This window comes from Rissa tridactyla, chromosome 4 (assembly GCF_028500815.1).
Source record: "Rissa tridactyla isolate bRisTri1 chromosome 4, bRisTri1.patW.cur.20221130, whole genome shotgun sequence".
Lineage (NCBI taxonomy): Eukaryota > Metazoa > Chordata > Aves > Charadriiformes > Laridae > Rissa > Rissa tridactyla.
This window is the reverse complement of record NC_071469.1, coordinates 48,234,328-48,259,935: the sequence shown is the minus strand read 5'-3', so window position 1 is coordinate 48,259,935 and position 25,608 is coordinate 48,234,328. Positions and strand designations below refer to the sequence as shown.

General features: G+C 52.7%; 1 protein-coding gene across 1 annotated transcript; it reads right to left on the bottom strand.

Moving 5' to 3' along the window:
- Positions 1 to 1,789: 1,789 nt before the first annotated feature.
- Positions 1,790 to 25,401, bottom strand: TP53I11 (tumor protein p53 inducible protein 11). The gene is made up of 7 exons (XM_054198500.1): positions 25,262 to 25,401; positions 6,561 to 6,921; positions 5,432 to 5,490; positions 4,862 to 4,910; positions 4,332 to 4,428; positions 3,316 to 3,417; positions 1,790 to 2,149 (listed from the first exon to the last, which is right to left on the bottom strand). The coding sequence occupies exons 2-7, from the start codon at positions 6,687 to 6,689 to the stop codon at positions 2,016 to 2,018; spliced, it is 570 nt and encodes a 189-aa protein (XP_054054475.1). The 5' UTR covers positions 6,690 to 6,921; positions 25,262 to 25,401; the 3' UTR covers positions 1,790 to 2,015.
- Between the last annotated feature and the right edge of the window lie 207 nt (positions 25,402 to 25,608).

Sequence of the window (25,608 nt, the reverse complement as noted above, 5' to 3'; positions counted from 1 at the left end):
GGGTGAGAGCAGCGGCCACAGCGTGCCACGCTCCAGCTCCCACACACAGCACCGCGCGGTCTAATTTGTGACACTCTCCAGGCTGCACTTGATCATTTCCTGCCTCATGGGGAAAAGGTTTCCCTCTTAGAGCCCAACTCTTCCACCTGAACAGAAAGGCTCCTCTTAAATACACGTTTTAGTTGCTCAGTATCATATTTTGGACATGTTGAAAGCAGCTTGGCAGGCGTGTGTTCTTGGGAGGCTCCAGAACTTAGCTTGCTGTTGGATGTTGCCTCTCCATTTGATTTGCTTCTTCGGAAAAAAATAAGTTGTTGTAATGTTTCCTGGTTCAACTATTTCCAATATTTTTGCCTGACAGACATTTTGCATGGCCAATAGGTACAATGCACACAGTGTCCCAAGTTTACGCAGCTGCTTCTAAACGCCAAAAGCACTAACACAACATACAGTAACTACCCACTACCTTCTTCTAACTCTACTAAGATATTAAACAGCAATAGCCGCAGATCCCAGTCTCACCAGTGGCTCGAGGGCTGTTGTTCACACAAGCTCTTCTGTTTGCGTAGGCATCTTTCACTGGGATTTTGGGAAGTCAGCTCTATTCCAGGGCACACTTTGATCCAGTCAGCAGTAGCGCATGAGTAAGAAGTCCAGATCCTGTACACAGACCTTCTGGCTTTAGTTCCATGGAGAGCAAAAAAATGCCGACTCCAGCTGTGGACAGGGATAAGCCCCAAGGAAAGCGCTAGGAAGTAGGGCAGACAAGGCTTTTCAGCCCAGTAGGTGTTGGAGAAACTGGCCAGTGAGTACTAAAGCATATTTAGTCCGTCCTTGACTGAGCTAGAAAAGGCAATGATGTGCTCATACGCCACGCTCCTTGCTGTTCTTCATCCCAGTTACGTATCTTAATGCTACAAACTTTGGTCCTCTCTTCTCAAAGTCAGAAGAGATGTGATGTCTGCACATCAGCAGAGCTGGAACACCATCTCCCACTGCTGGGGCTCATCTCTAGAGGCTGCTCACCGACCCAAGCAGCTGTACTGACGCTCGCTCTGTGCTCTTACTAGTGCTAAACACAACAGCACTCCAGCCCCTGCTTAACTGAAGCATCAGCAGCTCTCTCACACCCACCGTTACTACTACCACCATCAGCACAGCTGCAACTGCAGGAAGCGTTCTGGGGTGAAGGGGACAGAAACTTCACGAAACATCCCAGGCAAGGGGATGTCTTTGTGCTCAATGGGCTATTTCCAATAGCTTCCTTCGCTTCTCAAATACTGTACTTCAAGCTGCTCTGCTGTTCCCGGTGCTGTCCCTGAAAATGGAACCAGCAAGGGGTCTCCCTCTTCTTCTGCTATATCTCCTGCCAAGCTTTGCACAGCACCCGCTGCAAAGCTACGAAGGGGGTGGCACCTCTGGCGGCAAGGAAAGAAGAGCGGGTTGCAAAGCGCTGAACTCGACCTAGCCCCGTCCAGCCCCCGGCTGCGTGGCCAGTCAGTACTTGCTAAGAGGGGAAGGGGCTGTACACGAGGGCAGACTCCACCAGGCAGGCGCAGGACTTACCGAGGGGAGTAGCTGAGTCCTTCGGCGGGTGCCTCACCGCCTTGTCTCCTCAGGGATTTGGTTTCAATGTGCTGGTCTTATTTTGTGCTTTGTTCCAGCAGGTTCAGAGCCTGTGATCCCATTGGCCAGTTCCCCCTGGGAAACCGGTTCTTTTCCCTGAGCCTGCCAGGCCCGCACCTCCCTGAGCCTTCCTCCCACTGCTCCTCACCACCTCCTGGGGAGGGCGGGGGGGGGGGGGTGGGGGGAGGCCTACCTGATGCTGCTCCCCCCCACACATTTCACCTGGCAATGCCACCAACACCGAGTTACACACTGATTCATGCCGGTAAGTGGAAAAGAAGAAAACCACTTTAGAACAAAAAGGAACTAACCAAAAAAAAAAAGTTATAACACAAAATTACCGACACAAACCCCCCCTCCCACCCTTCCCATGACAAAAAGCCCAGGATTTAGACTTTCTTGGGACGGCGTCCAACTTGGTAGTAATAATAAATGCTGATGAGGATGAAGAGGACTCGGCTGACCAGGAGGAGCACGGCACCTGTGGTTATCCGGCTATTCTCAACCAGGGAGACAGTGGTAACTGCAGGAGGAGGAGGAGGGAGACAAGGCAGAGGTTGGTGATGAAAAAAAAACAAATGGAGACAGTAGCACAAAGCTGTTTTCTACTGCCCTCTAACGCAGAAGCTTTCAGCACAGGCTCACACGCACGCTGAACCCATGGCAGAGGCTCTTCACCAGCTTGATTTCGCAGCCTCGAAGTTAGCCACAGACCCGTGGTCCTCAGAGCTCTCACTTACAGAAACCCTGCTTTAAAGGCAGCCCCACATTCAGACAGCCACAGCCCAAAAAGGTCACTCAAGCAGATGCGAGTTTCCGTCATGCTCAGCTGTTAATTGTGGAAGCTGCACATGCCTGAGTTTGCTTTGTGGCTTGACCACCTCAGTGCTGATAAACATTTTTCAACTGTAGAGGCATCTACAAAATACGCATAGTCCACACACGCTACCTCTTTTCCGAGCATCTCTTTTTTTTTTTTTTGGCTACCAACACAGAGCCTGTATCTAAACCAGCTACCTTACAACACAGATAGTCAGCTACCAATACACACATACAAAAAACCCCCTTCATTGTTAAATATAGACAAGCTCCCTAGAAACAAGCTGAACTCATCCCCCTTTTTAGTGTAGGTTGTAGGCTGTTTTTTTTGTTAGCCCCAGCATCTAGGCAGCCTGCTCCAGGAGATGACCTGTGCTGGCTATGAAAGCCAGGATGTTTTTAGGGAGAAAAATACATGAACTCTCAGAGGGAGGTGTTTCCCTGGCACCTGGGCACCCTTCGGTGAGGAGCCCCAGGCAGAGGTTACTCCACGGGCAAGGAAAAGGAAGAGCAGCTGGCAGGGAAGATGCTCCTGGGGCCAGTTTATCTTTGTAAGTCCTGCAGAGCAAAGGAGCCACCTCCAGCACAAGCCAGATGCAGCACAGGGACAGCTAGGGATCTGTGGGTGGCAGGGACAGTGTCTTCCCATCACCTGAGTCCGCTCTGACTCCCAGGGCCTCACCCCACAACTCCTTCAGCCTGGAGTTTACTCCATCAGACCCGAAGGCACTGCTCCAATTTTGTATTCGGTCCCACCTCCCACTCCGGCTGTCCTGCCCTCCTTCCCCACGGTGGGGGGAAGGCAGGTGGGGTGCACCCCCATCCTTGGGTGTCCTCCCCCCTGCTGGGTGGCTGCTGCTGCTCACTCACCCAGGAACTGCACGGCGAAGTAGCACGCCTCCGTCAGCAGGCTCCAGCGGATAATGACCTTTTCGGCCGTGTAGAGCGCGTTCCACATGATGAGCGAGATACCTGCGGAGGGACAGCGGAGGGCTACTGCCCGCGGGCCGGGAGAGGGGGTCCCCGGGAAGGGGCAGCCCACCCCCGCCTGCCCCCAGAGGCGCCGTCCCGGCCTCGCACGGGAGGATGGAGGGATGCAGGTCCGTGGCCGCCGCATTTCCAGCCATCCCCGCCGGGTGCCGCTGCAGGCTGCGGGAAGGAGCCGCCCCAAGGATGGCACCGCACCCGGGCCGCCTGCCCTCAGGCCCAGCTCCCCCCCAAAAAAAACCAACACGCCTTGCAAGCACCTGGCTGCCCCTTTGGTGCCCTTTGCGGCGTGCCAGCCCCCGCGGGGACCCGGCTGGGCACCCAGAAGGTGCAGCCCTGGCAGCACCAGCGGCCGCAGCGCGGGGTGCGGGGCTTCACAAACCCCGTGTGCTTAATTCCTCCGCTCATTTTCTTCTCCAGACAGTTTCTCTAGGCTCCCCTCACCTTCTTGTCCTCCCGTCCTCCCCCCGGCCCCCCCCCAGACCCCTCACATGGGACCCCCCGGGGATGCCGTTGCCTGCCCCGTTCTCCCACTCCCACTCCGAGGGTCTGGCCCCAGCGTTAGCCCAGCACCCCGTCTCCCAGCCCAGCTGCAGTCCCCCTCTGCTGGGGCACTTGGGGGGACTCCCCCAGGTACGCAGAGCGTGCACAGCCCTTCCTACCCTGCCTGCAGTGAGCCTGAGCCCCAACTAGGAAAAAGCAGCAGCAGCTGAGCTTCTCAAAATACCTTTTCAAAATACCTCTAAACTAACCATTTCTTTGCTAAGAGCAGATCTTCTGCTCCCTGGCTGCAGTTGTCCTACCGGGCACAGACTTTGACCCCTCCTGCCATTTTGGCCTCTCGTCCCCTTACTCTGTGGGGCAGCGGCATGCCCCCGGTGCAGCAGCACCGCACTCACTGAGGAGGGCTCCTCCATAAAGCCGAATGGGAGTCTTGCTGCTCGCCGATTCCTCATCAAAGACGGCTTCGTAGAGCTGGTCAGGGAATGCGAGGGCCTGGCAGAGGCAAAGGAGAGACTCAGCAGCCTGAGCCATCAAAACTTGCCCTCTTGGGCACCAGCGCTCTGACATCAAGCTTTTATGGGATCAGAGCCACTGACCAGGAAATTGGAAATTAAGGAGGCACAAGAAATATCAGCATGTCAGCTACTGGCTTCACGGCCAGTTTCTGTGGCCAAGGCTGCCATGCCGTGTGTGGTTTATGACCCTGCTAATGAAAACAGATGCCGGGATGGGAACACACTGCCAAGGACACTGCTAGCAAAGCCCATTACTGAGACACGGTGAGGGCAAAGGCCTCGCAAGAGAAAGTGTCAGCAGCTGCTGTAGGCAGAGGAGGAGGATAAATGCCAGGCGCCAAGGAGCCACGCTGGGGCATCTCTTTGGCAGCCAGGAGCTGGCAGTGCCCAGGACCACATCCCTCACTTACCATGATGGCGACACCAGAAAACATGACGGCGGAAACCAGCTGCCAGACCCTGCGTGGGAGGGAAGACAGAGGACCTGGCGTGAGCATGGGGGTGATCCCATTGCTCACACTTCACGAAGCATTCCTGGCTGCCTGCTTGGTCATCAGCCTTCATCCTCCCTCCTGGCACTACCGAGGCAGCCACAAGCCTCCCGCAGGAGGACTCAGCTCCCCACAGCTCCAGCTTCAGCATGCATACTCCCTTACCCAAGCAGAGGAGGGAAATGACCCTGACAAGAGGGTGGCACAGATGGGGCTCCCCAGAAGACACATGAGACCAGGGGCTCCTCCGGCCCCACATGGCCCCTCCAGGCTCCCAGCACTTGCTGTGGGACAAGAGCTTGAGGGCCTCAGGCTGATTTATGGGGACAGAAAGCAGAGCTGATCTGGTCCTGCGGCCCCCGAGAAGCCCCTGCTGGGAGCAGTGATGCTGGTGCAGCAGCAGCGCTGGAGTCAGCGGCCAGAGCTGTCTGGGATGCCGTGGCAGAGGGCCCTCCAACGACCCAGCTCCAAGGTGGCCCAATATCTTACCTGAGCCCCAGCGGTTCCCGGACAGCAAACTTAATTTCATTTCCCAGTACTTGGCTAATCTGAAATTCAAATAAAAGATGTAAGGTGACTGAGCAGACCCTTCCCCAGCCTTTAGGCAGTATTCACCAGCCCAAAATTGCATACCTAACTCCATGTGGGAGTTTATCTCTAAGAGGGCTGGAAGGAGGATGAGGACAAGGGATTCATCTGTGATCCCTTGGTCCCAACGCCTGATGAAGGCTGCCTTGATTTCCATCAGGAACTGCAGCCTCAGCTGCTCCTGTACTGGGATAAGCCACGTGCAGCGTGGGGCTGGGGCAGCATCAGCATTAACTCTTCTCTTACCTATGTGAGTAGGGAACTGTCTCCTCCCAGGTGTGACCTGCATGTCACACCCCGATGGAGCACAGGCTCCAGCAGAGCCCTCGGGGCGTCACAGCATCTGTCCCGTTCTCATGTTCACTCTGCCCAGAGCGATGCCCCAAACCATGTGGATGGGAAGGCTACACAGATCAGCAACATGGAAAGATACCGGGGAACCTTTTGCTTGCAGAAAGCTCTCAGAGAGCTCAGTTCTACTCCCCACATGCAGGCAGAAGCCAGGCAATGCCCTGCCAGCAAGTCCTCCAGAGAGCATCCAGGACAGGGCTCCTGCAGAGCTCACCCTTGTCCTCCAGCTCTGGTATTTCACTGAAACAAGTAGTTCTTCTGCATTTCAGGCCTCTTCCGAGAGGCACTGCAGCATCCCTGCTTAAATCACGCTCCTACGGCACCGGCTCCAAGCTAGCTCATGGATGTTTCAGCAATACAATTTCCGGAATGCATTAAAGCAACTTGAGGGCAGAGCTCGCCCTGTTACCAAGAAAAGCAGTTTCGGACAGCTTCTGTGTTCCCAGAAGGCTGCATAGTCCATCACTGCTCAAAGGCATCATTGCTTGTGCCACCACAGCCTTCACCCCTTGCTTTACAGGAGCCCTGCGGAGCTGTGAGCCCTGTTTTTGCCACAGAGGCTGTAGAAGTTAGATGCTAAAAAAAAAAAAAACAAACCCCACACCACCTCTGTTTGCCCAGGCAGAAGGTCTCTTTTCTATCATTATTGCACAGGCGCTTCCCTCACCCCTGCCCTCACCTTTGAGCGATGGACCTCGCCGTCGTCATCCTCCCCGCCAACCCCCAGGATCTTGCGCGTCTTCAGCCTGCTCACCAGGTCGGTCTGGCTGTGCTTCTTCATCAGCGGCGGGGGCTGCTTCGCCGCCATGGTGGCCCTGGGTTGCGAGGCGGCGCAAGGGGGTGCGGGAAATGGCTCTGCCGTCACATGAAATTTCACGAGGTTCAGGGGGGCAAAAAAAAAAAACCCCACAAAACACCACAAAATCTTCCCGTTAGGCCGGCAGATGGCTCCTCATGCTCCCTGGGCAGGGAGCCCTGGCAGCGGGGCCAGCCCCAGCTACGAGCGGCTCATCTCAGGGTGATCCTGCCGTCCCCGGGATCTGTGGAGGGAGACAGGAAAATCAGAGCAGTGTGGCTTCAGTGTGGACATTTAGCTGTAAGTGCTTCTGACATACAAACCATACTCCGACCCATCCCAGGATGAGGCAACGCTCAGCGGTACCTCATTGCTGTTTCCCAGATTAGGGGAATTAAACGCTTCCCAGACTAGAGAAATTGAAGAAATTAAGTGTTGCTTTGTCTTGTCTTTCCCCATGCCATACATCACAACCTTCAGCTGCCATTCGAAGCCAAATACCACACAAGTCCCAGGTATTTGTTTGTGCCCCCCCAGATGCTACACGCCCCACGTTGTGCCAGAACACACCAGCTCCTGAAGCCAGAAGCAAGATTTTCCTTGAGGATATGTTACTTTTCTGGGAAATGGAAGATGATGGCAACTAGAAACTTCAAATACTATCTGGGATAAGAACAAGACAAAAATAACTGACAGAAGCTATGGTGGAAGAGGTCACTTCTGCCTTGGCATGGTGCTATAAAGGTGGAGGTGTTGAGTCCCATTAAATGACTCTATCATCCTGCAATCATAAAACCCTGGAAACCCTCAGTTCAGGAAGTCCTTCCTTCCAACTGGTCGTCATTTCATCTTGGCTCAGCTGAACACAAACACGTTTTTCCCATTTCCCACTTCACCCTCCCAGAGACCCTCAGATGAACCCCCAGAAGCACCAGGCACAGGGAATCCAGCCCAGGCAAGCACGGGGCCTGAGCACTGGCAGCCCCGTGGCCCGGCCGAGCCTTCCCACAGCTAACCCGGGAGGAGAGAACTTATGCTTGTGCCTAAAGAGTTCACGAGCCTTTGGGGAGTAATGAAATGAGGTGCTGGTTATTTTGGCACCGTGCACGCAAGCGTTGTCCCGCTGCTTTGTGAGGGATTTCCCCCCTCACAGGAAAACCTGTCCCTGTGGTTGCCCAGACGAGAGCAGACAGTCATGTCTGCAAGCGCCCAACTTTCTATGAAGCAAAGCTAAGAAAGAGGTCTGGCTGGGACAGCATGAAGACTGAATCCTGTGATCAAGGGTTTAACAGGACCCTTTCAGCCGGCCACAGGCAAAATGCTTTTCAGCGAGCCCGTTCAGCTACTCAGGGATTTGTAGGTGCTTCTTTTGGACTGCAGAGGGTTTTATTTTATTGCCCTTTTTTTTTTTTCTTTAAAAATCTTTTTCCACTGAATAACTAAGCCCAGGTTCCTGCAAAGGCAGCACAGAGCCAGATGCAGCAGCCAGGGTCTAGAAATACTTCAGAAGAGGGACAACAGAAAACAACCGCTCAGGAGGAAGCTGTATACTTATGCCGACACTCGAGCACAGGGCAAGAAGCTCAAGAGGCAGCTGCTAGTAGAAAAGTTTGAAAGATTCATCATGTCTGGAGCTTGCTGACCCAAATTGTCACAATAACTTGTGGATACTCAAATCTAGATAATCTGCACACAAAATCCACCCCAAAGCTAGAGTGATATGTCAAAATGAAAAGCTTTACCTCTTTTTGATTTATTTTATTACAGTTTCTGCACTCCTTTCTGCTCCCGGCAGACCCAGACTCAGCAGCTTGGGTGCTGAGTGGCCTCCCACCAGGACTGCACTGCCGCCAAAACCAGAGAAGACCTCTTGCTGTGGGATTTCTAGCCCAGCGTTTTCTGATCAAAGCTATCCAGCCCAACCTTGAAGCAACACCCCTCTGATGAATGCTCCTCTCCTGGGCCGAGCCTCAGGAGCACTCCAAGGCCATCCCACATCCCTCACCTGGCCCAGAGCAGCTCCTGGGACATGGGGAAGACAGCCCTGGGACACGGGCTGACTGACACACAGTGCCTAAGGTATGCCACGCTGTCAGGAGGACCCTCGCACCCCTCTAAAAGTGCTGGGTACTTCTTCGGCCACTCTCCCTCCCCTGCACGCTTCAGCAGAGAGCAAAGCAAAGTCTTTCCAAGATGACTTGCTAGCGGGGGGAAAAGTCTGGCAGATGGCCTGAGCAGCAGCACCAAAGCCCTCCCCAGGGATGAGGGGCTTGCTGGTCTTGACAGGACCTGGGGTGCTGAGTGTGCCGGGCACACCAGTCGGCACCTCTGGATTCCTCCTGGTTACTTGCTAGGGAAAGCCTGCTGCCCACACCTCCTGCTCTGTCCTCATGGTCAGAAATGGCAGGGGAAGGGAAGATGGGACAGGAAAAACAAAGGAAAAAAAAGAAAGAAAAAGAAATAGAGAGAGAGAAGAGAGAGAAGGGCAGGGGGGGAGGGAAGAAAGAGAAGAGGGGTTAAAAAGAAGGGGAAGGAGAAAACATCTTCAGATCTACAGAATCTCTCCTGAGGGCAAGAAGCAAAGGACGATGGTGGGGGCTGAAGGGGAGACTCCATGACTCACCGATGAAGACTGCAATGAACAGCTCTCTGGCTACAGAGGCAGTTTTGCAACTCTGACCACAGGCCAAAAGATCAGAATTTGCCTTCATCAGTTGTCTCGCCAGTTGCTGTCAGGGCAGGAGTTGGTGGAAATTTATCCACATCATCATTAGTGCTGCTCTCCCATTAAGATTTTCCACTGATTTGTGGTAAGCCACTGTCCAAGCGCCGGGACAACACAGGCCAGATAGAAGTGCCAATAAAACAATCACCGAAGGCCATTCTGGTACATAAAAATACACTCCCACCACACTAAGCACAGCTACGGCATGGCCCCGCAGCCAGTCCCACGTCTCATTATCCCCATCTTCCAGAGAAAGAGCCCGTTTAGCGAATACTGAATATTAATGAATAATGAGCTAACGAATGCATTAGTGCTAATTCAGTGACATTCAGATAGAAGATGCCGAGGATTTGAAAGCGTTATACTTACATTAATGTATGCTGACACACTGACAATTTACAGGATGTTTTCTATTAGCCCATGCGTTTTCAAAGGGGAACCTCCACCTCCTCCTCCTCCCGCGACTCTTTTCTCCTTAAGCCGTTTCCTGAGCATCCCAGGGGCTGCGCAGATCAATCACCATAAACAGGCAATTCCTACTCCCCGACACAGCTCTCAGTGATGGGCAGTGCCTATGTGCAGTTGAAAGAGGTTTTTTTTTTTCCTCCAAAATCCTTTTTCTTTGCAGGCTCCTTTCAGTATCTATTCCCTTGCTCAGCCATTCAGCATACTGCACCCAATTTTGATAGCGACTGCTATCATGGTGCAAAGAAACCTCACTGGTGCCACGCTAATGATAGCTCAATCTCTCCCCACCTCCACACCTCTTCCCCCAGCATCTCTGCTTCCCTCCCGGTGTCTGGAGAGAAGAGGAGCTCTGCAGCACGGGAGAGGGGAGACTCAACCACACACGCGACGACGCTGCAGCAGCCAGAGCTGCGCACCCATCGAGGGAGGTGCACAGGGACTGCAAGAGGGGAACTAGACCCCGTTCTCACATGCACCTGACTGCCTGGAGCTTCACAAAGCCACTGCCGAGCAGCTGATGGGTGCGAGGACATGGCTCCCCGGGTGGCCCCAGGGACAGGGCTGCTACCTATTGCTTAGCTGGACATTGTTTCAGTGGCACTGCCATCCACGGTGCAGCCTTTTTTTACCTGACAAAGCAGAGCTGCAGAAAATGAACCAGAGTCAAGCCAGGATAATGGGTAAAAAGGTTTACACGTTTAAACTGGCCACAAGTTTGCTGAGCTCTATCATGTTCAGGCCAGGGAGAGGACTCTTGCTGTCCTGTCAGGCTCTAGTTTTAGGTTTTCCGAGTCTGAGACTACTCAGCATCTTTGATCTGTTATGCCAAAGAGTTAACCAAAGGTGCAGTGGATGTATGTCATAGAATGGTTCAGGTTAGAAGGGACCTTAAAGATCACCTAGTTCCAGCCCCCCTGCCATGGCCAGGGACACCTCCCACTAGACCAGGTTGCTCAAAGCCCCATCCAGCCTGGCCTTGAACACCTCCAGGGATGGGGCATTCATAGCTTCTCTGGGCAACCTGTTCCAGTGCCTCACCACTCTCACAGTAAAGAATTTCTTCCTAATACCTAGTCTAAATCTCCCCTCTTTCAGTTTAAAACTGTTACCCCTTATCCTATCACTCCACTCCCTGATAAAGAGTCCTTCCCCATCTTTCCTGTAGGCCCCCTTTAGGTACTGAAACGTACCTTTAGGTATGTCCTTTCTAACAGCCTAATAGGGCACTTGCCGTGCCTAAGCACCTTTCATGGACCACAGGTTGAGAACCACTAGTAAATACGAAGCAGCAGCACTGTGCCTTTGCAGTACTGGAGTTCCCCCCAGGAGGAGAGGTCTCCAGCATTGTGGCAGCACAAGGGGGTTCACACATGAAAGGGGCACCCAGGTCAGCAGCTGCGCTGTACCCAGCTCTCACAGCCGGGCTGGTGCCCACAGCATTTCTCTTGCAAGGCTCTGCCAGCCATAACACATTTGTCCAGCTCTTCTGCTGTTTCTCCAGGCTCTGGTGTTCCTGTTTTTTTCTCAGTGAGGACAGCACCGGGTCCATAGCAGCTGCTCTGGACCCCACATCTACTCAGCCACAGAGACATCGAGAAAGCCTGGGCTCAAACACATGGGCAGGGCAAAGAAGAGAGGTGGTGGATGCACAGGTCAGAGAAGTCATACGAGAGTAAGAGTAGCCAGAGAGGGAAAGATAACTTTTTTTTTTCCTAAGAGTCTCCATCTCCGGAGACATTCAAAACCCACCTGGACATGATCCTGTGCACAACCTGCTCTAGGTGACCCTGCTCTGGCAGGGGGGTTGGACTAGATGATCTCCAGACGTCCCTTCCAACCCCATTCTGTTATTTCCACATACGGTTTTCAACGTTTTCATTAACAAAGTATCACAATGTCTCACAATCTCACCTTACTACAACCCTGCACCTTCGGGACAGATGATATCCACACTTTGGAAACACCAGTTGATTAAGGACAGGATCCACAGATGTACTAAGTACCTTGGCTCTTGAAAACATTAGGCTGTTGCCTCATAGAGAGGGATCTAAGACTCCTTTTCCCACGCACACATATATGAAGGGTCAGCCTGCGCACTTCTACATGCATAAAATCTCTTCGTAAAAAACCTCAGACTCTGAAATCCCAAAGGATGAGGTAAATCCCCCCCGCGTCTAACCCAACAACACACAACAGCCACAATGCATCTTTGTGCATCCTATCCAAACGGCCTAATAAAAGTTTCTCCAGGAAGACCAGGGTAGAGCAGACCCCCAGCCAGAACTCCCCATGTCCCAGGTAACTACCAAGACACAGCTATATTCCGACGATGTGTGCCTGCAGCCCAGAAAGTCAGTCATATGCTGGGCTGCATCAAAAGCAGTGTGGCCAGCAGGGCCAAGGGAGGTGATTCTGCCCCTCTACTCTGCTCTGGTGAGACCCCACCTGGAGTACTGTGTCCAGCTCTGGAGCCCCCAGCGCAGGAAAGACATGGAACTGCTGGAGCGCGTCCAGAGGAGGGCCACAAAGTCGATCAGAGGGCTGGAGCACCTCTGCTGTGAGGACAGACTGAGAGAGTTGGGGTTGTTCAGCCTGGAGAAGAGAAGGCTCCGGGAAGACCTTATTGTGGCCTCTCAGTACTTAAAGGGGGCTTATAAGAAAGACGGGAACAGACTTTCTAGCAGAGCCCGTTGCAATAGGAGAAGGGGTAATGGTTTTAAACTGAAAGAGAGTAGATTTAGATTAGAGATGAGGAATACATTTTTTACAACGAGGGTGGTGAAACACGGACACAGGTTGCCCAGAGAGGTGGTACACACCCCGTCCCTAGAAACATTCAATAGCAGGTTGGACGGGGCTCTGAGCAACCTGATCTAATTGAAGATGTCCCTGATCACTGTAGGGGGAGTTGGACTAGATGACATTTAAAGGTCCCTTCCAACCCAAACTATTCTATGATTCTATTCTACGATCCACGCTGTATTTCTGCAACTGCACATCCCCAACCCACGGTGACTGAACCAGCTCCCTGCCTCGATTTCTGTCCAGAACAGAGATCTAGGTGATTAGGACCTCTTGGCCACCAGCAAGAGGTCCTAAGTCCATCACTATCCCCATCTCCCAGTGAATTTCTTTCATGCCAGCTACAGCACACAGCTTTGCACACCCTGGGCTAGCAACACATCTTAAAACAACAACAGAATAATTTGCATTTTTTTGCTGGGAGGAATATATTGTCACCCATGCCCTGGATGAGGGGTCTAAGTTCTCCACCCTAGAGAAGAGAAATGCTCCTAAAGCAGTTTCTGCAGGTCAGGAAGCCTCAGCGACCTGCAGGGAATGAAACTTGATCAAGCCAAAAATAACCTGATGCTCAGCCAGTAAAATCAATTAGCACTCAGCCACCACAGCAGCATAATGTGGCTGCTGCTCCCACTCAGTTTGGCACAGTCTGTACACCTAAGCAACAGGGATACTTCAGATTTCTCACCTGAAACAAGCCAGGTACAGAGGACTCTCTTCCCACATAAACACCAGCCCTTGCAGTACAGAAGGCTCTTTGCAACACCAGTAGGAAACACATCCTGCCAGAGGTTCATTCCCACCTCTGCCACAGCCCTGCTGCTTCCTTAAGCAACTCCAACAGGTACAGGGACACTGTGTCATCCATAGGGAAAAACCTACCAACCTAGACAGCAGAACTCCTACACACAATGAAAAGGCAAAGCAAAGCCCTAGGTCAAAAGGCATCTTCACTGGGTGCCTCCTGATCACCTCCTCCAGACAAGCCAGAGGAAACCTCAAAACCCAAACCACCTGTGATGCACAAAGAGTCCCCTCAAGCATGTCCAAAGCTCACCCTACAGGTTAGACATGGCCAGACACAGCCAGGCACCCTCCAACACTCTTCGTGAGCAGTGCAGAGCTGGCCCTGGAGCCACCACCTGCAAGGTGGTGACACCCTGTGCCTAATGCGGCTCCAGCAACCACAAACGCCATGGATGAGGCCAGCATAGCCGCTCAGCTGGGGGCAACCTATTGGGGAGGTAAAGAGTTAATTTGAGTTACTTACCCTGTTACCACCGCAGGCAGAGAAGGACATCCAAAGCCTGCTTAGCCTTTCCCACACATCCCTAGGGATGCATCCCCTGGGCAGGCTCAGCCCCTGCGCCCTCCTCCATGCAGCGTTTCTCCTGCAGCCCCAGCTCTCCCGCTGCCCCCAGGCTCCCTGTGGCCATAAAAACATCCTCCCCCAAGAAGCACCACGACCCGGGGACCAAGCCGTACCTTCTGGGAGGTATGGCCCAGCTGAAGGATTTTATTGCCCATAGGTTTCAAATTTCCTTTTGCAGAGACCACAGTAAAGTTTCTTTCCGTGTCACAGGATGTGTTATATAGCAATCAAAAGCTGCGAAGTGCTCAGTTTCCCCAGGACAAGATAAAAAAGCCCTGTTGCTCTTCTAGTTTCTCGAACGGGAGCTATAATTAAACATGGCGACCACACTCCTACCACCTGCAGCAACACGCCAGCCCCTCCATGGTGAGCAAGTGCACCCAGGCTTCACCTCCAGGGAGAAGTGGCAGCCTGCCCCCCGCCGCAGCCGGCAGGCCGGTCTGCAACACGCTGAACATGCTCGGTCAGGCACCCGGCTCGGTGACAGCAACCGGCACACACAACACCCCACAGGTGGGACACCTGGCCCCACCACAGACACGCTGCACATGTCTCAGTGGGCTCTTGAGACGGGGAATGAAAAGACTTCACATTTCATCCACCACAGGCATGCTTGGCCATACTATCCAGCCTTCTCAAGTCGCCCATCCCTTGCTGCTGAGGAGTGTTTTGGCTGCAAATACGAAGGACACAAGGTACAATCTGCTGCTTCAGCGGCTCCCATCTGTATCACTTACATATGAGTCCCTGCCCTCCGTCATCCTCCTCCCCGCTGCGGAGGCTCTCAGCCCGGCCAACCGCAGCAACCCATCACCCCAAAGCTGCCCTCGCTCTCCCCAATGGCTCGGACAGCCGTGTCCCAGCCCCAGCCCACAGCCACCACCCAGCCCCTCACCTTCACCCTGGACGGCCACCACCGAGCAGCCAAGTTTCCCCGGGAGCTGGGAGGATGGAGAGAGAGAAGGAAATAAGACATATTGGGATCGGGTGCTGTTTTTCTTTAAGGGCATTAGAAGAGAAGAATTCCTCTTTGATTCCTCAGCTGCCTTAGACAGGTGTTTGTGGGAGACAGTCCCAGAAACTTAGCGGGCCATCTGTCCTGCAGATGATTTCTACAGGGAAATGTTAGAAGGAAAAATAAAACCCATATGCACACACACACAAGTAAAAAAAAAAAAAAAAACAAAAAACAAAAAACACCAAAAACCCAGTAAATCAACTCTTGCTACTGGAAAAGAGCAGCTTTAAAAAGCCAGGAGAGCCCTGCAACCAAACAGGGTAATAAAGGAGGGTTTTTACAAAAAATCTGATGCATCTAAGTATTTCGTCTCCTCTACCTCGCACCTGAGGAATGACACTGGCTCAAAGAAACTCTATGGCAAGTAACCCTGGGACCAGGGAGAAGCCCAGACACAGACCACTGAATACTGGTAAAACAGGGCTTCTTGGCACTTCTTCCCCCAACAACCTCAAACCTCCCCAGATTTTCTTCCCACTGTGCCCCCAAGCACTTGACAATTTCCACTCACAAAACCCTCCAGGAAGCCGATGCCCTTTATTCCCAAAATTCCTCCAGCTCCATCCCTTTCCAGAATTCAAAAGGAAATTGTAAGAAATTACAATCTGGGAGATTTGGTTCCCTCACTCACACACAAGCACAACGTCCCTCTGTATACCGTCACCGGGATGGTGATTTCAAAGCCATTCCTGATGGGTTCTCCCCCAAAAGAAGATGAATTACATCTCCAGCAACATTATTTTTTTATCTGCAGTCAAATAACCTACCCAGCGCAATGCAACTATCCACATGTCTACAACCATGAAATGGAAGATGAAATGAATAAGGCTGTGCCACTCCAGCACCCCAAAAGCAGGTTCCTGACCTGTTTCAGAGGTGGGTTTGCATCCCCAGCCTGAGAACAGCTGCTGCAGGACGCCCCAGCACCATTAGATTTTTTTCTTCCATTTCTGTAGAAAACAAAGGGTTCTTCTTCTCCCATAGCCTGTCATGATATGACCAGATGTGCAGTCTAGGCACACACAAAGAGGGGAAAAAAGGGCGGACGAATAAATTTGCATTAAGCAGGGAGATTGCCTTTTGGTCTAGCTAGGACACTTCCTGAGTCCCAGGCACACAGGCAGCCACACGACTCGCGCCTCTCGTCATGCAAGCAACAAGATTTGCTTGTTCGACAGAGAAGTTCTGTAAATCAGGCCTGATGTGGAATGGCCCGAGTGACCATCAGTCAACAGCGGAGTCGTCACCAACCCTATGTTATAGAGCATTTCCCGTATTACATGCTCACATCCACTCAATTCTGTATGAGCATATTATGCTTTTATATATATATATAAAAATTATATAATTTATAACTAATAAGAAATTATATATTAATAAATCAAGTCTATATTATTTTTCTATAAATACATAAATAAAAGCTACAGTTTGATGTGTGTGGACCTACGTTGGGTCCCACTGCATGGCAACAGTCTCCCAAGACTGGTTAATAAAGACCATTCAGGCTGCCAGATCAGATGAGTATTTTGGCATTTACCCATATTTTAGTCTCAGGGGAGAGAAGCCACAGGGAGCAGTTTGTCCCAGATGCCCTCCTGGGAGATGTCAGCCAGGAGCTTGACTCCTGCTTCTAGGTTAACCATTTACTGTGCTAGAGACCGATACCACTTTTCATCTCTCGTCCCTGGGCTACCACCCTACACACCACTTGCACCCATCTCCTGCAGCTTGGGAACACGTTCTCACTTCCTCCCTAAACAATTTGCCAATATTAAGCCCTGCTTATTTGCACACAATTACAACTCCAGGTTTATCACTCCCTCGTGGCTCCTTAGACTAGAAATAAGCACAGACATGCAGATGGGCCCGGGGAGCTGCTTAGTAGGAGGCCTCCCAACAAAACACATACTTCAACTACTTGGTAGCCTACTCCCAAGTGGCAAAAAATCTCCCTCTGACACCTCAGCGGTTTCTATAGCAACAGGTTAATGCTAAAAATGTGAGATGCAAAATTCCCCATGTTGGGCAAACAGGAGCTAGGAGGACAGATTTAGAAGAGCGAAACTTCTAAATAGCTGCTGACAGAGCTAGCACAGCCTCTGCTGATTCACGAGTTGGCAGCAAATCACCTTAAAAGAAATTCCTCGCAATCTGCTAGTGGGGCAGCTGGTGGTGCATGGGGATGTGTTTGTGGAGCATCAGACTGCAGCATCCCCCGGAACCAGGAGGAGCCACAAGTCTCTCCTGCAGAGAAGCACTTGGAAGTGAAACCAGCTGTTTTCAGGAACAGAACTGCAGTCCAGCATACAGAATAGCAAGCCTGAAAGCCAAAATACTAGATTACAGGTTTGGCAGTGGTGCTGCCCCTCCGTGCAACCCAGACCAGCTTATTTAACCTCTCACACCTCATTTTTCCCAGCTGTATATGAAAAGTAAACCTACTGCCCAAGTTCACATGGGTTACTCTCAGCAGGTACAGCATTTCAAAGGCGACTGCCTGGGCACCGTACCCCACCAGCGCCAACTGCCTGCTTGTGATACCCCATGCTGCTGAGGAAGGCTACGGACGCCTGTGCAGCACTCGGTTCATTACACACGATGTGTCAGAGGTAGAAATGCCCTTCCTGGCCCCAGCAACAACCAGCTTAGCATGACATCAACTTCTTCTGTCTGTCTTCATTCCCTGCTGGCAGCAGAAAGCACTGTGGCAACCTTGGGGTGAACCTCACATCAATACCGCCTTTGCGGACGCGCTAGAAGCTCTTGGAAGATCCTCCTGGTCAGATTAAACCCACATGCGTAAAACCAAAGCGGCCACAGCTGAGCGCGGTGCCGCACAGGGGAGGAAGGCGGGGGGACCCCACCGCCCCACCAAGAAGCCATCACTTTTGCCAGCGTGGTTCTCAGGTCGAACAGCTCTGAAGAACCCACAGGCTTTCACCACAAATGCTGCACCCACCCACCACAACCCCCGCCCCCCACCAAGGGGCTGATACAAACCTGACTTTGCTTTTATTTGCTGCTAAATCAGGGGAAAAGACTCTGGGCATGCACGCATGTATGTGTATGTGCACGTTTGTTTATGCATGAGCTGTCAACCCCCGAATTATGCACAGATCAACAAGGCTCTCTGAATTCCCTGACTGTGAATTGCGTGACATTTAATCTCAGCCTTCCTTTTGGATTTCATAATGTGCATTATCAGCAATGGGCATTCAGCACACAAGTACCCTTTAGAAAGCTTTCAGCGGAAAAAAGGAAATAATATAAAGAAGATTGAAAAAGACAATGCCTCTGATGGGCGAGAGGTTCTCCAGCTTCCACAAAAGGCCAGTGTATGTGTACTACGAGGATCACACACAGAGAAAAGTCTGTCCCCAGCCCAGAATAAAGGCATTTCACAGGTGGAGAAAGTGGGGCTTGGAAGCGTCAACTATAACACGAACCTATAGTTCTCTTCACCTCCCTCTTTTTGGCAGGGTGAGCCATACCCCAGAGGTGCCTATTTTAGGACAGGATGCATCATCTCCTGCAATGGCTTACCTCTTTCCATAGACCACAGGAGGAGCCAAGAAGATGACTGAGACCAGGTTTTTGATTGCTTTTACATGGATGAGCAAGACAAATTCTTGATCCTTGGAGTTAACTTTTCACTACCCAATTCTAGGCAAACACTGAATCACTTTTGCCCATCTCACAGCATGGAGCTACACTTTGGGATTGTAAAAAAGCGAGACAACAACCTGCAAGGAAAGGGGTTCCCTTCTCTTCTGCTGGGCACAGAGAAGCTATGTCCTAAGTAGACCTGCTGTTATTAGTCACAGCCACAGAGGACACACATCAGCCTAAGGAACTAAAGCAAGCTTTCTCTTTTTATAGCAGAGAGGAGACAAAGGGGGGGACACCAGCATGTGGCATCAACAGCCCTGATGTCAGGGCATATCTGAGAAAAACCGAGAGGGCCCACAGTCAAGGACCTCTCTCCCCAACCCACCTGGCACATGCAAGAGAAGCCTTAGGAAAGAAAGGATAAAGCTACTACTGACTAATCCTTTTCCTTGCCAAACTACACACTGACTCCCTACCTTTGTTTGACTCCTGGTACCCAGGGAGGAAGAGGCAACAGGGAAGCCTGGGAAACCAAGTGCTAGTGGCACCAGCACTGACAAATCAGGGTCTCAAGCGACCATGGAAAATGCAGAGTTGCCAGATGTCTCATCTCTACTATCAAGGGCTGTTTAAGGACCTCCCCTTGCTTCTACAATTTTAAGTCTCAGATACTTGAATGCAACAAGCTCCAGTAATATGAGCATCATACAACAGCAGAATGAGTGTGTATACACACACATAGTGCTTTGCTGGTGTGCACATCTCTATCAGCAAGCATACAGCACAGCCTCCTGCTTAAAGTGCTCATGACACAGAAGTGTCAGATTATAGTCCACACTTTTCCTATTGCCTCACCTTGTGCAGTGGTGGCTCTGGGGACTGCAGGCTGGTCTCCCCCATGTTCATTGCAAGCACCAGTGAAAGGCGCTTGGTTTGCATGGTGATGTGGAGCAGGGAATAAATTGGCTGGAGAAGATAAGCTCAAGTGCTTTATTATTCCTCCGTCCATCAACCCTCAATCCACCCTACTTGTCCAGAGATTTAAACAGTGGACATTGGAATGGCTCATGGAAGCGACTTGTTGAACTTGGGATGTACAGCAGCTGGGTTTTTGCCAGCAGACAAGGCAAGAACACATTTCATACACCGCAGTGAGCAAATGGTTGCTGCACCAGGCAGGGTAATGGGAAAGGAGGGTGGGAGGATGCACTAGACGTGCCTGCTCTTCAGAAGCATGCCAGATCTGTGCCCAGCACTTCCAGAGACTCCACCAGCAACGCTGGTATTAAAGGCAGCTACATATCATTCTCACTTACCATGAAAACAACCTGGGAATGCGCAGACAGATGGTCTGAATTCTTCAATTCTGTTTGGCATAGCCTTTGACTCCTGGCAGATTTCCACTACTGCTTTCTGCGAAGCAAAGTTTGAGCGCTCTTTATTGCTATTAAGCAGCTTCTACAGTAAATTTTTTTCCTAGGCCACAAAGAAAATTTTGGTGAAAAGCCACCACCACTCATCGCCTCTGGACTCAGTATAGTGGGTTTTGAGTTTCTCTCTGCAAGGAGGCAGCTCGCATTCCACCTCCTTGGAATATGCAGGGCATTCACCCTGAATGATGGGCCAGGAAGCTAAAATTAAGCAACCAACAGAGGATTTTGCTGGGACTTAAAGTCATGGACCTCTAAAATGCTTTGTTTCCTGAGAAAACAGCCTGCTTACTGGAACTCCTTTACTGCTGGCAATATGGACACCCATTTCCATAACGTTCTCCTTCCTTATGGCTCCATGTGGCATGGCAGAGCACCTGTGCCCAGGCTGTGCCCAAACCATCGCCCCTGTGTCCCTCACAGCAAGCCATCATCCCTGCGTCCCTCACAGCTTTGCAGCAACACGGTGGAGGGGACCAGCACGGCTGCTGCCCCGGTGGGTGTTTGTCCTGCACAGCAAGGCAGGGCCAGACAGGACAGCCAGGGAGGCAGAATTAAAGGCATCTTCTTGTCCATAAGGAAGATGGGGTAGGAAGCACGACGTGCACGGGAAGCTACCTGCTCTTTGTCACCGCCATCTGCATCCACAGCAGGCCCAGCTGTGAGCCCAGCAAGAGACTGCGACGCCCAACAAGGGCTGGAGCGATTGTAGGGCCCAGCAACGGGATTCCTGAAATAACCTCTGTCAGCTGGAAAAGCTTCTCGAGTCCTGCCGTGACCACAAACAAACCGGAGACCAGAGGTTTGTGTTTTGCTCATAAGATGGCACCACTACAGAAGAGCACTTCTGCTGCCATCACGGGTTACTGAATGAACACGCGCTCAGACAAAAACACCGGCTGAGTCACCCACGGAGTTTCCTGAAGACTTGTGGGTTTTCTCTGTAGGTTTCTTGTTCAGCTGCTGACACAGCCTCAAAACTGTTTACTTTCTCAACCCAGGCAGGATACTCGCTAAAAACAAGAGGGCGGCAAGCCTTTGTGCGCTGCTCTGCCCGCACCTGCCGCCCCGGCCCCTCCGGCCTGCAGCTGAAGTGGTGCCTGATTTTCATAAGAAAAGGAGGGATTTTCCTCCTGTCCGCAGCAGCAGGCAGCTGCAAAGGGGACTGCCCGATAGCTAATCTCCCTAGAAAACACAGAATCCCTTCCAACAAAGAATTAGGTTGCCATTCGCCAGTATTATCTGACGCTCCTCTGTGTGCATCTCCCGCTACATTGACTCGTACTGCTAATACAGTGCCCCAGGAGACCCGACTACCCAGTCGCCATTTGATTTATTTCTAACTGGTTTTCTCCACATGCTCTCCTCGGCGCCTTTGATTTAAATTATCTTAATCCAGATGCCTAACAAAAACTTCTAGGAAGCCCTGCAGCAATGGAGCCAGCTCTCGGTCCCTATGGTCAGGCTTCTGGTTTTGGCCCCTGAAAGCGAGCACAGGGTTTGCGTCCGTCAGCATCAGCAGAAGCCTCTCACCGTTAGCACTAAACCCAGCTACAATAATTTTGACTATTTCCCCATTTTGGTGACAGACCTCACTTCCCACCTCCCCATGACCACAGCAGTGGTCAGTATAAATCTGGATTAGGGCTTTCTCACAGATTCTGAGGCTTTGGACATCCCTTGGGGTCCTTGGCTTTGCCCTGCAAGATGACCTGGGTAAAGCAGAGTACCCGGGTTCAACCAAGGTCTGGTATAGGTAAGTCAGGCAAGGATTTCCCCACCAAAACCAATGCACAAACATGCTCAATAAATTCCTAGTTTGCATACAGAAGGATAGAAAGATATTTACAGATTTACCCAACTGAAACACACCCCCCGCACAGGATGAGGGTGAGAAATATACCCACATTCTGAAACCCGGAGGGGAAGTTTGCCGCTGGGGTTCAATCAGAGCCCCGGTAGCCAGGGCTGTCAGGCTAGCACGGGCTCCCGCATGGTGGGTCGCTCAGTGCAGACCCTGCGCGTCTCTGAGCCTCATCTTCTCCATCTGTCATCCGGGGGCAGGCACACTAACCAGCACCACAGATGGGCACTGCAACACACTGAAAGCCATTAACCCTTGCAGATGGCAAAGAGCTTCACAAACAGAAGAAACCCAAGACGACCAGAGTCATTTATCATTTCCCCTCACGTCTGAACCATCAAACTGTCTTTGGTTATCGCTGGATTTGTCTTTATGAATGTCTGTCTTGAGCAAGAACTCTTCAAACCTGGAGTGAACTAGTGCTAGCCTGCAATCTCCAGGACAGAATCAAACCCCTATTTTCCAGGGGAAGGCAGGAAGCAATGTGAACAGGGAACACCTGGTCACCTCTTAAGTGTTGTTTTTCCTGGCCTGGAGAAAGTCCCAACATATTTAGGGGCCAGCATTGGGCCTTTTCCTCACAAGATTTGTTTTCACATTCCTACGTCACAAATACAAAACCCAGAAGGTCTACTTTCTATAAATAATGTCCCAGCAGTGCCAAGGTCACCACGCTGTTCCCCCTGGCGCCAGGCCAGAAGCAGAACATAAACAATCTCAACATCTTTCTGGTGCACGTGTGCCTTTTTTTTGTTTCTTCCTGTAGCACTAGGAAGACAGACACCTCCACTCCAGAGTTCCGTTGGTCTCTTCTCACTTTTGCCAGCTCAGAAGAGCCCGCAGCTCCACCCAGGACAACATGCAGCCTCCTAGGGCAATCTGGTGGCATGGTGGCCCATCCTGCCTGCAGCAGGGGGAGATAGTCTTGGTGTTGTAACAGCATTTAGCAGTTCTCGTTACAAATTTGGGTACTTACTGGATGAGGCATTACCAAACACATAGCAAGGAACAGATCATGACCTGAACAACCCAAAGTGACGCTTGTAACCAGCACATGGAACGATCCCTCCCAGTCCCATACCCTTTTGTGAAGCACTTGGACATGCAGAGAGCTGCAGGACAAGCAAACACCAGCTGCAGATGTACCCTGGGCATTTTGCACACTTCAGCACTTGGTGCTCATTGAGAACAATAGAAACACATTTCTCTTTGGATCAGGCCGTAGCCTCCAGGCAGCTCCAAATGGACAGAAAATCCCAGGGCTGAGCGTCTCTGTGGTTTATGCTCCTACAGATCAATGACCACACACCCCCTCCCAGCCCCCCCGATGCAAGTTTTTGGAGATGCTCTTCTGCCCGCATCTCTCTACAATAAATCCTCGCTACAGGCCCGCAAGCAGAAGGGATAAATTTCCCTTGAGACTGCATGGCAAACATCATCTCTTCAAGCCTCCTGGTTGGGACAAACCCCCTATCTGGAGAAGAGCTCCCTTAACCTCGCTCTGCACAGCAGACAAGGGAAAAAAAAACACAGGGACACATTTGTAAGCAACCAAGTCCCACTTTTCCCAGCTGCCATCAGTATCCAGCCCCTCTCTGCTGAGGGCACCGGGACACCGCAGGCTCACAGCATCCCTTGCAAACTGCTGTCAGGCACCGGGTGTATTTATGCAACCCAGCTGAGATACGGTTAGGGCTAGTTGAGGCGCCTTCATTCCGCGTCTTAGGATCTTGTTTATTTTTGGTTTTTGCCAAAATCTTTCTAAGAAAATTTCCTCCCAGGGGAGACTCCCCTGCCTGAAGCATAACTATTACTTATTTGTTTAAAAAACACTTTCCTCATCCACAGGCCCTGAACGTCATTATTCAGCAGACCTGGCTTTAGTGCAGACAGAGTTACTGGGCAAGTTATTTATGCCAAGTCCAGAATAGCCAGTGCTTTTGCATACTCTGTAGATTCTCATGGCTCAGCTGTACTGGTGGTAACCCTAACGTCAACAAGGCTTTGGTTGCTGCTGGCATTTATAACTCCCAGCCTCTGCAGACAGAGGAGATGGATTGAATGGTACCTGTTTAATCACTTGCAGCTCAGGCTTTGCTGGCCCAGTCTCTCGGGCAGCTGCAAGAAGGATGGGGACATCGCTCGGCTAAGGGAAAGGCTCGGTGGCCTCCAGCTCCAGGCAGTGCTGGGGCAGGGTGAGGAACAGGCACTGAATAAGGTGCTGTTTCTTTCTCAGCCTGGTTTGCTCAGTCGGAGCTGTACTCACCTGGAAAGCCCAAGAACTGCTGCTGCTCTGGACAGAGCAGCGCACCTGCTCGGCTGGGACAGCCAGGCCCCGCAAGTGGCACAGCAGCAGGGACGGGCGAGTCCCCAGGCAGGGATGCAGAGCCCATGAGAGATCTCTCATCTCGCCTTCCCTCTCTGCGATGACAGGGCTCTGTCCCGTCTCCTCTCCACGACTCCCTCCTGCATTGCTGCTGCAGCTCTCTCACCCCATCCTTCTCCCTCCATCCCCAGACCAAATACCATCCCGTCCCCCACGGCCAAGCCCTCCCTGCAGCCAGGGCTCCCCAGCACACCTACAGGGCTGCATCCCATGGGAGAACGGCCATGCCAGCCTCCCTCATCCCAACCCCAGGCACCGTTCAGCTACGTAGGCTAACATCCCAGCCCGCGCAGCGATCAGGACGCAGCCTCCCCTTTCAGGCACCTGAGGCACCCATGTGAGGACACGGTCCTCCTGTGACTCCTCCCAAGCAGAAAAGGATGGGCGCTTCCAGGAAAGAAGCGAGATGGGACCCCAGTCTTTGAGCAGAGTGACAACCAGGAGAAAGCCCTCACCACAAAGCTACCAGCCAAGGGACCCACCTGCGCACCGCCTGGCAGGGCGACACGGCTACTGTCCCCCCACCCCCATGCCTCCGGGTAACCTGCCACTCTCCCACCAGGATGCAGCGCTCCGGCCACCCCACCCGGGCCACGCAAGGCCAGGACGGAGACGGTCCCACCGCAGCCGTGCGCGGCCAGAACAAGGGCTGCTCCCTCTCCTGCCGCCCCTGTTCCTCCGTCCGTCCATCCATCCATCCATCCGTGCATCCATCCCCCGCCCGTCTCCGAAGGGACGCCCGGGAGCGGGGGCCGGCCGGTGGCTGGCAGCAGCGGGCTCCCGCGGGGCGCACGGCCGCGGGGGGGGGGGGGGGGGGGGGGGGGGGGGGGGTGTCCGCGCCCCCCATCCCCCCGACCCGGGTCCCCGAGACGGCGGCGGGGAACGCCGGCGGGACTCGCACGGTACTCACCGCTCTAGCGCACGTCCCGGCGGTGGCGGCGGGGAGGGGGGTGTCCCGAGGGCTCGGCGCGGCTGCCCCATGGGCAAAGCAATCCCGGTGGGTGGTGGCGGCGGGGGCTGCCGGCCGGCGCCTCGCAGCCCGCTGCCGGCCAGACTGAGCCCAGCCTCCGAGCGGCGCCGCCTTTACCGCGCCCGCCCGCCCCGCCCGGGCCGGCCCACGGCGGGCGGGACCCGCCGCCGCCACCGCCCGCCCGACGGGGCGGACCCGCCGCCCGCCCCGCCACCGGTACCGGCATCGCGGCACCCCGCGGCCGGGGCGGTGCGGGGGTTACCTGTGAGTTTGGACGTGGGTTCTGT

Coding starts and splice junctions, on each gene's coding strand:
- TP53I11 (XM_054198500.1), bottom strand. CDS start 6,689: ATGGCGGCGAAGCAGCCCCCGCCGCTGATGAAGAAGCACAGCCAGACC. Junction 4,911..5,431: donor CGGGAACCGCTGGGGCTCAG/GTAAGATATTGG, acceptor CCTCCCACGCAG/GGTCTGGCAGCTGGTTTCCG. Junction 4,429..4,861: donor TTTCTGGTGTCGCCATCATG/GTAAGTGAGGGA, acceptor TGCCTCTGCCAG/GCCCTCGCATTCCCTGACCA.